The 13,189-nt window shown below is 37.0% G+C and overlaps 1 protein-coding gene across 1 annotated transcript; it reads right to left on the bottom strand.

Annotated features, from left to right (window-relative positions):
- Window positions 1-936: 936 nt before the first annotated feature.
- LOC104414321 (caldesmon) lies at window positions 937-12,521 on the bottom strand. Its single transcript, XM_010025384.3, has 12 exons — window positions 12,157-12,521; window positions 10,644-10,791; window positions 9,262-9,357; window positions 7,673-7,749; window positions 6,230-6,309; window positions 5,722-5,782; window positions 4,017-4,084; window positions 3,815-3,896; window positions 2,754-2,837; window positions 2,579-2,656; window positions 2,109-2,228; window positions 937-1,535 (listed from the first exon to the last, which is right to left on the bottom strand). The coding sequence occupies exons 1-12, from the start codon at window positions 12,322-12,324 to the stop codon at window positions 1,359-1,361; spliced, it is 1,239 nt and encodes a 412-aa protein (XP_010023686.2). The 5' UTR covers window positions 12,325-12,521; the 3' UTR covers window positions 937-1,358.
- Between the last annotated feature and the right edge of the window lie 668 nt (window positions 12,522-13,189).

A 13,189-nucleotide genomic window follows, 5' to 3' on the forward strand; every position in this document is an offset into this window, starting at 1 on the left:
CGGACAATATACTTTGCCCATTAAGTGAACTAGGAACTAGCTTAGTGGTTAACCGCTAAATTTATCCAAGAGTTAATACTACAAAAAAAAAACCTAAATTGATACATTTATGATAAATATATCTCAAACTAATTTTTGAACATCAATCAAACACCTCAAACTGATATATTTATGATAAATTAACTTTATGTTAGTTTTCATTAAATTAATTTAATACAACAAAAAATTATAAACTAATACACATTTAATAAATGGAATGTAAAACCCCAAATTAGTACACCTACAAACTGCCACATGACATCCAACTTAGCAACTTTACTACAAAATTTTATGATAACTAACAAAAAATAAATTTCTCATGAGTGATAATTAATTTGAAGTAAATTCGTCACGTGTGTATCAATTTAGCATTTTCATGATATTAAACCTTTTATTCAAAAACCTCAAAAGAGCAAAAGCAGCTATTGAATTCTGTTTGTAGGCTTTTTCTTGAAACGAAATGATTCGTCAAATTTAGTAGCTGCAACATCTGCCTTGATAATATAGATTTAGTAAGACGTAATCTAAAAGGTACGACATTTCAGAGGATCTAAAAAGGGAAGGCAGTTATTTAGTGGAGTTGTCCAACTAATATTTATCAGGTGAGAGAACTTCCTTGAGTTAGCCGGCTCCTGCAAAAGACGTGGATGGATTTTCCATAAACTGCTATTCCACTTGCTAGCGTTACTCGACAAGGGAGTTAATTTGGAAAGGTTGGCTAGCGATTCTCATGTCTTCATGGTCCATCATGATGCATTTAACGAAGGTTTGGGTAATGAGAAAATTGAACTCTATGCGTTTAGACAACCGAATCAAACGAATGCCAATACCCTGAAACACTAGTCCAAGCGATCGGGCCAAAGATTAAGGAGACCTCATTTGTATGGTGACCGAGAATTGAATAAAACACCGACAAAAGCACCGTATGAGACAAAGATCCTCTGCCCCTTGCACCGGGTCTGAGGTAAAGAGGAACAGACTCAAACTGAAGCTTCGTCCATCTGCGCTCTTATCGAATATTGACAAGAGAAAATAAGGAGATGCATTTGCTCTTTCCTCCAACATGAGTCTGTAATGAGAAGTCAAACAAAGTAACTTGCGCAGGTCCAATTGGAGTATGGTTGAGAGATCTACCCCGTCTTCCCTTTCCGAATAAATAGATAATTCCCATGCCATTCTCAAAACGGAACAAATCTGGTCGAACTCCCCCAAACCATACACCAATTCAGGCAAAGTCAGCACCCATCTTATGAACTCTGATGTGTTTCTTAAATTGAATAGTTCCCAACGATTCTACAAATGAGGAACTTAACTTTGACTCAGAGTATCCCGAAGAAGGGATTCTTAATCGCTGAGTCCAGCTCAGAACCGGCAGAGTTCAGCACAGCCATGTCAACCTTGTCCCTAGGCAGAAACAGGAATTCACCGCCTTCCATTTTCTCAAACCCACAGATCTCCAAAAACTCAACGCCTCCTTTCAATGCACCCACCCTCTCCTGCATGGACACATGCGGCTAGGTCAGAATCTTATTGAAGAAGCACGCAAGCAAGGAACACCTATTACCATCAACGATCACAACTCTGCATGGCTCAAATATTCATGATTTATATATAGTTACGTTTTTCAACTGATCTAGCAAAAGAAATGCATGCACAAGTAGCTGACTTGGTTGCGTACAAATGACAAGTATGATAGCTCGACTCAAAGAATAACGAGCTTTACAGTAGATGTGGCTGCTACAATGTCCACAACTTTCTATTAATGCATGTGGAAATAATTTTTCTTATGCTGCTCTGCTTCATCACCAAAAAGGAAAGAGAGAAACTAGGGATGGAAAAGAAAAAGGACTTAAGGGAGACGTAGAATATACATCAGCTAGAAAAATCTGCTTTTGTTTGATAAAATTGCCAGATTGGGGCAAAATAGATGGAAGAAAAGAATCCATCAAAACTGGCAATTCTGGGTCTCAAGGACAGTAGTAGGTTTAAATCATCTATGTATCTGGCAATCCATCGAGAAGGTTTTAATGCATTTCCAACAACCCAAATAATGATAACAAGATTCAAACCTGGAAGGATGGGTTAGTGACTCTGATCTTTCTGAATTTTTCCTCGTTAGGATTCTTGGCAACATTCCCTATGTAGGTTAGCAGAGTCTGGAATGCTCTCTTCACTTTAGCATCATCCTCCTATTTCAAGTAAAGCCAAAAAAACAAAAAACAAAAAACAAAATTAACGGCAACAGCAATGCAGCATAGTCACTACATAAGATTAACACTTCAGAAATATAGAAATTTTTTATCCATAAAAGCCATCTAGAATTATTGCCAGGAGCATAAACATAGCATTCTCCTCAAGAATAAAGTCGTCCTCCCTTATTACATTCAAAATTCTTGATACATGCATCAGAAATCAAAAGCAATTGATTCAAATAAAGAAGGGAAACAATAGAAGCGCATCATTTTTCAGGGAACATGAGGACATCACCATACGGACAGCATATAATAGTTACAGAACAATGTACACGTCGGCTTTTTACCTTGTGATTCTGCTTGAGTGATCTCAAACATTCTCTCATCTGCTCAGCCTTGGTGGCAGGTCTAACAGGCAGTGAGAACTAGGACATAAAACAACAAAGAACTTAAACAAGAATCCCCAATAGTTTTAAAGAAAACAAAAGGATAGAAGATTGTTTCATCAGTAAAGCCCATTACCTTCTTTTCCTCAATAACAGGTGTAGATGGTTTTGCAGTTGAAGGTTCTTCTGGTGGCAGTCCCAACTTCCGTCTTCTTTCTGCCTGTGAAGAGATCAAGCAGCTGCTAAGCCAACTTGTATATGGTTATAAAACTTGTACAGTTTGAAAGAAGGTTCCAATAAAGAATATCGACATCACCCACAGCTCAATGGCATTTTCCTGTTGTTTCAGTTTGTTCAGTGGGGAAACACGGGTCATGACCAGAAAACGATTGTATAATTCACAGTCAGAAACAGATCAGATATAAGACCCTGCCTCATGTCCAAATGGTCTTAAAAACAGCTCTTTGCTTTCCCTCAGTAACAGCACCAACCTGATCCGCAAGTAGCTTTGTAGTTACTGTCTCAAAAATTGTTTCAAAAATAAAGCCTGGTTTAGAAAGCATCTCAATGGTTTTTTGTTTTGTTTGAATTCAGTTAATCCCAAGAATTTAAATGCAGGCATACGAGCTGCTGCCCTCCAATTGCTATTTTAAACTTTAGAGGTGATCATTGTTCTTACAACAAAAAAGCCATCAAGCAAAATCTCCGTATAGCATTTTTGTTGTTGGAGGAATTGAGATATTTGTCCTTAAAACCAGCTTACGGTGACAAGTGTTCAAAAGCATTGGCTGACAAGCACTTCTGTTACTCTACTTTTGTAGTTCTTAGTATACAGTCAGGTCAATCAAAATCACACCCACCGGAATCTTTGATGGAACATCACTAGGCAGATATATAAACTTAAAGAATCTAAAACTTGAATTTCCTTCTTGGAGTTATTAATCTTTCTAGTAAACTACAAATAAAACATCTAATGCTTGCATTAGGTGGTCGTACTTATCTGAACTAAGCACTCAACAGTTAGAAAAAAATGATGATCATGTGATAGTGACTTCATTGTGTGACACTCAGCTTGAGAAGTTATCTCTACCTAAAGAAAGAAAACGTGCATCCCACATAAAAGAGATTTAGATGAGTAATGCATCATAACAGGATCCTATAACTAGAATGCTGCGACAACCAGAACATGCTCTATACCTTGTCCTCTTCCAATTTCTGACGAATTTTTTCTCTAGCCCTCCTCTCTTCCTCCTTCTCAGCTTTCCGCAAAGCCATCAAACTGGTAGAAGGGAAAAAAGGCCTTAGTCACAGCAACAGAAAACTGTTTGGAGTATTCTTAGGAGAATTTTTCATAATGATTGCATTCTAAAACTATTTATAATATAAATTGATAACTAACCGTTTCCTTTCATTTTCCTCTTCAATTCGCTTTGCCTCTAGGAGTTCCTTGCCCACTCGAATCCTTTCCTGCAAAATTCGGCGGGTGGTTTTCACAATGAAAGTTGACAAGAAAACTATGAACATACTCCCAGAGGCAACCTTGCCACGTACGCTTAAAAGCTCATATTAAAAACCACTGAAAAGGTCGGTTGCAGAGTATTCTGAAAGGTACAACCTAGATAATGACGATGCGCTTCTTGCTTAATGATTATGTGTTCACACAGATACAATACCTCAAATTAAGGTTAAATTACAGTATAACATTGAGTTATGTAAATGCTAAAATATGTAATTGAAGAACTTAAGCTATTAGAGGAGGAAGACTACATGTACCGAAGGCCTACATAAACCCCTAGACAAGCAAACCTAACAGACAAGCATATGATGGGTTCCTTAACAACAGGTACTCTCCAAATTGCATTAAGCAGAATCCAGATTGCATTTGGGATACACCCTTTAAATTTGCTACATAATAATGATGCTCCAAATTTTGAATGTTAATTCTACTGAGAAGAAAGGTAATTGAGTGAGATTTTCCAAGCCTTTTAAGCCTTCCTCTACTACAAAGTGACATGTGCCGCATGGATAGTCATGCCATAACATGCTTTGGCAAGACCCAAATACTCAGAATCATCAGCTGTTGAACTTTCAAGTCCTTGACTGAGATAGAAACTGATTAAGAGTACTGCTCTCCAATTCATTATTACTGAAGCAAAAACAATAAATTTTCAACTCTGTTGGTTAAATTTTGTTAGCTTATCTCAAAAGCCCACTTAAATATTTGAAAGATAAGTGAACTTTCATGGGATTAAAAACCACACATTGCAGCTTCTTTAGTCATTTTATGCACGAAACTTCTTGCTTCATATTTTGAAGACATATCCCAGCAGTATGATAACTACATATATTATTTTTCTGATAACTGCCATACTATGATAACCTCAACATCCAGTAATCATCTTTACCCCTTATCAAGTGGAAGAGAATGGAATGGAGTTTGCAGTCTCATTGTCAGCTTCAACTTTCACGAGCTAGGCCCACAAACGTATCGAAATCTATGGGCCTACAATAGAAGACCATCCCAGAGTTGAACATGTATTTTCCTATTCTTCATGCACCCCAAGTTCTTTTGTTTTTCCTATTCTTCAATCACCTTAAGTAATTTATCAAGTATAAAAGTACAATATAAGCTAGATGATCCAGCTTAGGTCAAAAGAACTTTAACCACAGCAGGTCAATTAGATTAATTTGTTACCAGAATGTTGCTTAAATTGATTTTCATGCTTACAGTTCATCTTTTCAATCTAAAAGAAAGCCTAGTGAGTCCACTGCTCCGATGCAACCAAAAAATAAGATTCATTTTCGCAGACAAATTGAAATCACCATGTTATCGAAATTTTTAATCCTTCATAAATTTCACAATCTAAATTCATTTTAACAAATATAATTTCTAAGACAAATTAAAGTTTGTACATTTTATCGTTAAAAAGTGACGAATGGAGTTCAATGTTTCACTATAAAAGAATGTCTAGATTACCACAAAATATGGAACTGCGTCACATGCACATCAAGATATGAACCAAGTTAGTAAACACACCAACATTGCAAAAAAGAAAAAAGAGTGATGAAATGACTTGGAAAAATATGTGAAAGAACAGAATTACCTTTTCTCTCTCTCTTTCCATCCTCTTTTCTTCCTCTTCTTTCTTCTTGCGAGCTCGTTCCCTACAGTTTAATTAAGAGAAAAATCACCATGCAGTGAAATGAAATGTTTATGCTATGATTTTACCAATTAGGGAAATAAAAAGTAAGTTTTATCAAAGTACTTTGTTTTGTATCTAATGCAGATACAGTAAACATGCATATATATATGTAACATTTAATAATTTGCAAGATAAGATAAAAATGTCAACATGCGCAGATAGAAGTCAGAGAAAAATAATATTCAAGCAACATGTCTCCCTCAAAACCATGCCTTAATTGACAACAGATGAATGCTAGAAAGTGCACAAACACTCACGCTTGCAGCAGTACCAGAATCCATTCAATTAAATCAAAATCCCATCAAATTTAGGAATTATAGGAAATAGTAAAAAGCACAGAAAAAGAGACAGTAATCATAGATGATGAATACCGTGGTCTAAACTGCCAACAATATACATTATTCCTTACTTAAGTTCTTGAGCTTTAAGCTTCATTTCTTCTGGGGTGAGAGACGGCTTAGGAGCTTCAGCTTTGGTGTTAACAGGCACCTGACAAACTCAAAAGACCTAAACAGAATTATACGAGGACAAGCTGAAGCTCAATAACCTAGAAGAGGTTTGTCACTTCAGTAAAATTTAGGCTTAAGTAAACAATAGTGATGTTCAATGTCCTGCAGCTTATCTATCAAACAAAATACAACAAGCATGCATAATGTGTAGTATAATCATGATACCATGACTACTATAAGTCTATAAAATGGCCAGAAGTATAGAAAGATCGATCCACCACAGTGAGCTGGTGCAATATCAGATGACTAAATATCATCGTCCCTTTTTCTTCTTTCTATTAAAGGTGTCTTTAGGTACTAAACCTAACATCATCAATGCCAGGTAAACTATTTGTAGGAGCCAAACAGATATGTAAAAGTGATAATACCCTATCATCTACTGAATAGAAGTTCAAACTAACAAGCTGATGATATTTCTCATTTTTTCTTTCAAATAATCAATGCCGCTCCTTCACTTTCAAATAATGATGTATAGCCTCTTTCTTTTAGAATAAAGGCTGATGCATGACCAGATATTTTTCTAGTAATTTTAAGTCTCTTCTTTATTTGGTCTTTCCTTATGTTTTTAGGTTAATAAGTGCTAATGTAATAGCCATGTGACTTTTTAATGAGATTTGATGGTAGATGATCTTGACAATAGAAACAGTTTATGTTCAATTAAGGGTTGAGATCATCTTACATTGCTCAGCACCATACGTGCAAGAATGCCCAGTCATTAATGATTTGATTTTTCTTTAGATGGTTAGTAACATTGGTAAATTAGTTGCAGGTATGGACTAGGAAAAGCTTGAACCTAGCTGCTTCTGCTTCAGCCGCTCAAATTTTCAATATTCCTTTTACAATTCTTGTGAGGTCTTTTCAATCACTTTGATTTCAGTTTTCTTCTTCTATATAAATACCATCAGTTTATCTAAACCCTGGAATGTCTAATTTCTGTTCCAGCTTCAATTCTTCTCAATTCAAACCCTTGCTTTTGGTTCTTTTTGTTGTTTGTTGCATGTTCAACTATTTAAAGGTGCAACCTCATATCCAGATATATCTCTACTAACAATTTAAGTACCTCTACCTTCAACAGAGGAAAACATGAAAAATGTCACCCAAAAATCAACAAAAACCCTGCAATATATTGGCATTTGACATTCAAGGAGATTAAATTGATGCCTCCATATCCAGGGCCAATTTGGCTGCCCTAAATTATCAAAGAAGGAAAGTGTTTCATATGTGTACAGCGAGTGGGCTTTATGCATTTGCTAGGGCACATGGCTGAAAATTGGGATGCAATCTGTGTCAATTGAAAGGAGAAGAAAATCAAAAACTTTAAAAGGTTGATAGAGTTATCTTACCAGAGGCATCTGATCAATTTCGGGGTCATCCTCATGTTCAACCACCCAATTGACAGCAGCTTCAACACTGGCATTGCCTGAGGAGACAAAAGAGATCATCCATCATTCAAATAGCCGCACATCTCTATGAGTTGAATGCAGACATGCACATCACAAAACCACTCAGCTGGATATGATTGCATTAATCAAGCAGTCCATCAGCTGTACAATAGCATGGATCAACCAAGAAGAAAAGAGAATCCCAAATGCACATATCAGGGGGAAAAAAATTCCACCATTTTATCGTGATAAACCTATCAGTACAAAATAATCTTAATAAAGGTGAGCATCTATACCTCAACCTCACAGAAAGATTTACCATGCTAATCAGATGAACATTCCAACTTAATCATTTAGTACTGACTGGTTTTGGTTTATTTTAAGTAGCTAAGTTTCCTTAAAAAAACAAATCACGATTTACTAAACTGTTATCTCATTGACACAGGCATGAAAAGAAAATCAAGAGTTGAGATACTTCATCATGAAAAATTCAATGCTTTTACTGTAAGTCTTTCTGTTCCCAATCCAAAAGTGAAGGTAACTCAAAATTCTGATGCCAAAATTTCTCATCACATTTTTCTTTTTTACAAGCATGGAATTGTACCACACACTGCCTATTTACTTGCCAATAAAAACTTAATAATATAGTCCCCATAAATAAAAAGCCTAAAATCAATTACTTCAAGGTGTAGGACAGTGGAGAAAATATCACTTCAAAACATGAGAAGAGCCTCCAATACTGGCAGCCTGATAAATCATGTTAGCAAGTAATCATTTTTAGCCAAATCAGAGCCTTAATCATTACCAATGTTTTCCGCACAAGAGAAACAAACAACTAAACCATAAATGGTAAAAGCATAAATCTAGAATCAACCAAAGAAACATGAAGTGAACCAAATTTCTTTCTCATTAATGGCTAAGTGTCGTCATTCCCAAATGTATCAAATCAAACCAGTGCAATCAGACATAAGGACTATTAGGAACCAGAAGAGGAAAAACATGGTAATCCAAATTTAAACTCCATTCTCAAGTCATCATATTAAACTCTGGGCACATGCCTCAGAATACAAAAACATATCCATGAATGAAACTGATTTCAAGTCCTTCAGCAAAAGTGAAACTATTTTATTTAAACTCACCAGAAAAAATTAAAAAATCATCTGCAAAAATCATTTGCTTGGAATGGATATATGCTCTCTTTTTTTGTAGTTTACCAAAATTAGTTGGTATCAAACAATTCATATAGCACAGTTTTTTCCTTTGTGATTTAGATAGGTATGTTTGGAGCCTTTTCACATAAATCAACAACCGATAGCAAATTCTACCAAGCAGTCCAAGATTTGCCTATAAATAACCACAGCAATCAAGCCCACAGCACCCAAAGCTAACACTTTCGAATATACTGCTGAACACTCAAATTATTAGAAGCAATTCCAAACCAATCATCAAACTAAATGCAGTAGCCATGATTAAGAAGGCACGTATCTGTAGTACTTCATAAATTCACCTCAACAATATGCAATTAACACTTGAGTAAAATTTATATTTACCAGAAAAATGAAGAGCTCGAGTAGCTCGTGCTGTGGGGAAACCCATTACTTCAAGTTCTTGCAGAAGTTCTTTGTTGACCTCAGGCACAATCATCTCTGAATAAAAAGCAAAGCATCATTAATCTCATTATTGTCAACTAAGTGGGCATTTGCCCATTTGCTACTCGTCCCACAGCCACAATGAGATGGCAAATATTTGTTTAGTTCAAATATACAAAGCAGAGGCAGAGAAAGAGGCAGGCCTTCAAACTTGTAATTATCTATCTACAAAGAAAAAAAGTACTCGATGTTCCCTTCATGATCCAGATTTTTGCTTGACTCAAGTGAAATCTAATGTAAGGACCAATGGATACAAGCAGATCTAGTAAAAAAGGATCAAGAAATATGGAGTGAAAGTAAAGATATGATTATGGCTATGCAGATCGTGAACCAGCTCAATTACAGTTTCTCTCCAGTATACACCTTTAATGAAAGTCTAATCCAGTACAATACACAAGAACTGTACATATGCCTGATCCACCATTCCAATATTTTTATGTTCATAAATAAATGAAATTACAAATGTAACTGTTACAAAGGTACATGTGTTGTCTGTCACATGGCAAGTTGACTTCAAGCTACAGGATTACAACCAAATGAATCCAAACCTTAGGTTTTCCTAAATTTACTTGAACCAGTCCCACAACCCAAAACCTAAAACCAGATAATTCATTAGGGTCCAAAAATGAAGAAAATCCAACAGGCCATCACCGTTTTCCAATTATTGCAAAATCCTCCTCAGCTTCACCAGACAAATGCAACCAGTGATGCTTTTAGTCCCATTAACCACCTGAGTCTTGACAACAACACTTCATGTACATACTTGAAGACATGGTCAAACAATGGCAGAACAGAAAATGGACAATCAAAGGTTACATCAAACTTTGCAGATACATGGCTGAGCAACTCCCAAACTTTCCATAATGCATGTACATGCACAATATGCAAAAATAAAAAGAATTGACAGTGTTCAACTAAAGATTAAGCTTCATGAAAAGGTAAAGCTTCATACTGATATATATCAAAGAGCCAGAACTGTCCCTTCTCCTTTTTGCAAAATTAAGTTGAGACAAAAAGAGGATACATAATGGCAGTTCAAACGACTGATCACTAGCAGACAACTTGACAATCTGTGGTGCAGGATATTATCAGAGCACCAAAAAAGAAAAAAAAAATGTTCAATCAGACTAAATAAATAGAAACCCGAACATTAGTACATGCAATCCATCCTCATGCTAAACACTCAATCACACGGAAAAGGATTATCCCAAAGAGATTCAGAACATTATCCACCAGCTAGTAAATCTCAAGTTGCACACTTTCTAATCAAGCCAGAAAGGTACCTTCAGCCTGGTCACTAGTTGTTACATCTGGAGCATCTGCCGATTCTGCAGCAACCTTTGGAACCTCCAAACTTATTGGTTTTGCTGTCTCCAAAGTTTTATCAACAAATTCAGTATGCCCGGTTCTCTTTTTATGCAAATCAGTTTCCTGACAACAAGATCAAGGAAGAACCTATTCAAATTAGAAATAAAAGTTTCCCAACATTTTGATTTTCCTTGGTAATTAGAAGTAAAGACATATTAACCCCATGGACCAGTAGAACGTTCTGTCCTAAAAGGTAAAGACATTACAATGCCTAATTCCTTTATTCCAATAACTAGTTTAAAGGAAAAAGACATACCTCCTGCAAAATTAGAGAAAGGAAGGAGATAGTGAATGTGCAGTACTTAATTGAAATAGAGAGAGGAGGTAGCTGAAGAATTACTTGTGGTTACCATTCTAGCTTGATTAAAATGATGACTACTGAAGATGGTAAGAGAAATATATTTATTGAATTCAACAAACGAAAATACCTTCAAGTTCCTAATAGGTAGTAGAGATGAAACAGTTCAAACATCGTTTTTCATCTTGTTTCCTAATGAAAATGGAAATTTCTCAAAAGCTTAATAGGGAACCTTCATATTTGCACTGTACAGGACCAAAACATTTCAACAGCAACAACCAAGGCCTTTTCCACTAAGTAGGGTCTGACCCTGAACTATTTGATGAGTATCAAAATATTTTCACCTTACAAGGTTTTCAGAATGATATCAGTGAGAAAGAATTCGTCCTTTAACAAAAAAGCAAATGACAAATTGAGGGTTCACAGTAGCTTCAATTCACTTCTCCTACTTATCTCAATTAGTGCAAATTTTATTTTCTACTTACCATATCAAACATAGCTAAGATCTCAGCAGATCATTCCCTCCAATACCAGAGCGCCTTAAAGTCAACAAATCTTCCAATGTGGAATACACAATGGAGTCAACTGATTCATGTATATTTCATATAACAAATTATCCAATAGAATCACAAATAGTAACACTTAAGCTCTGGACATAATCATACCATCAAGAACCAACCCCCTCAAGGGAAATGCTCTGGAAAACAGGCTTTCCTTCTCAAAATTTGACAAGGACAGAATAAGCCGCACCAGCAACTGTACTATCTTCCCTTTTCCTGCCTTTTCTAACTGACAAACAATTATTTTCTTTTTGGGAGTGGAGTTGAGGCAAAGCTACAAATTCCCCTCTACAAGGCTACAAAACTGTAATTTTACCACGAATCCCTTTCATTCATCACACGAAAAGGGGACACAATTCGATTTCCCGCAGGACAGCTACATTCCAACGCCGCAATACTCGATCTGCTTCCCTTAACCCACAATTCGACACGAAAGAGCCCTCCCAACAAATCCAACCAATCCAAATCAAACGAAAGACCGGCGCCGGGAAGCACCCTCGGACCCACGCACGGGTTCAAGCGCTCAGATTAGAACTCCCAAAAGAAGAGGGGCGAGAGGGATTCGCGCACCGTTTGGGATCGGCAGGGCTTCCCGCAGGCGCCGCAGACGAGGTTGAGGATGGCCTCGGTGGACTCGGCGAAGTTGGAGTGGGAAGTGAGCTCGGCGTGCTCCTGAGCTTCCTCCACGGACTTCAGGAGGGCGCCGCAGTCGCCGCACTTGAGAGAGACGCCGGCCATGGGCTCCGGTCCCCTTCCGATCGGAGGGAAATCGAGAGAGAGAGAGGACGATCGCTCCCGCTCGGATCGATGCGGCTCGCGATCGCCGGACGAAGCGGTTGGGATCGGCGGGGGACAACGCCGACGACGATCGATCTCCCCCCTTTTTATATGGCCAGGAAAGAGAGGGGGGGAGTGGATCTGGTTTTTGTTTTCGCTTGGCTTTTGCTTGCTGGAGAGGGAAAGGGAAATGAACTTGAGGTGGGGTGAGCAATGGGCCGGTTTCGAACCGGGAACCGAATCAGACCGGACTTACTCGGCCAAATTTAAGCTGTTTCGCATGGGTATTGGTTCGATTCCAAAGTGAAAAGATGGGAGATTGGGCCTTGACCGGTTCGATTCTCTATTCAGGCCGGCTCTTTTGATATACCCATTTTAAATTAATTTCAAGTACGGTTCTCGAGTGGAACCTTTCGTGAGCTGGTTCAAAATCGAATCCTAAGTCTATTAGAACTCCATTTTCTAGTAAAAATGGGTATGCCCTCTTTTCCAGACTTTGAAAATTCAAGTAGAAACAGGTGCCACAACTTCCAAACCTATTTCTTTGTTATTGAAAATAGATTTGGAAAAAAATTCGTTTGATAAAACAATTTCATTTTTCAATTTATGGAATAAATTTTTAGTTAAAAATAAATCTCGAACATAAATGAGAAGGAAAAATTTTATGCTTAACATTTACTCATATGTTGTACATTATTGGACTAAGTTGGTAATGTAGTTTCTTTTTAGTTGGACAACCAATTCTATTATGCCCTTCTTTATGGCAATGTCAGCATTAAATTGTCCACCAACCTTGCTCATTCTATTACTACTATTCTCAATTTCT

Source organism: Eucalyptus grandis, chromosome 8, assembly GCF_016545825.1.
Source record: "Eucalyptus grandis isolate ANBG69807.140 chromosome 8, ASM1654582v1, whole genome shotgun sequence".
NCBI classification, from domain to species: Eukaryota; Viridiplantae; Streptophyta; class Magnoliopsida; order Myrtales; family Myrtaceae; genus Eucalyptus; species Eucalyptus grandis.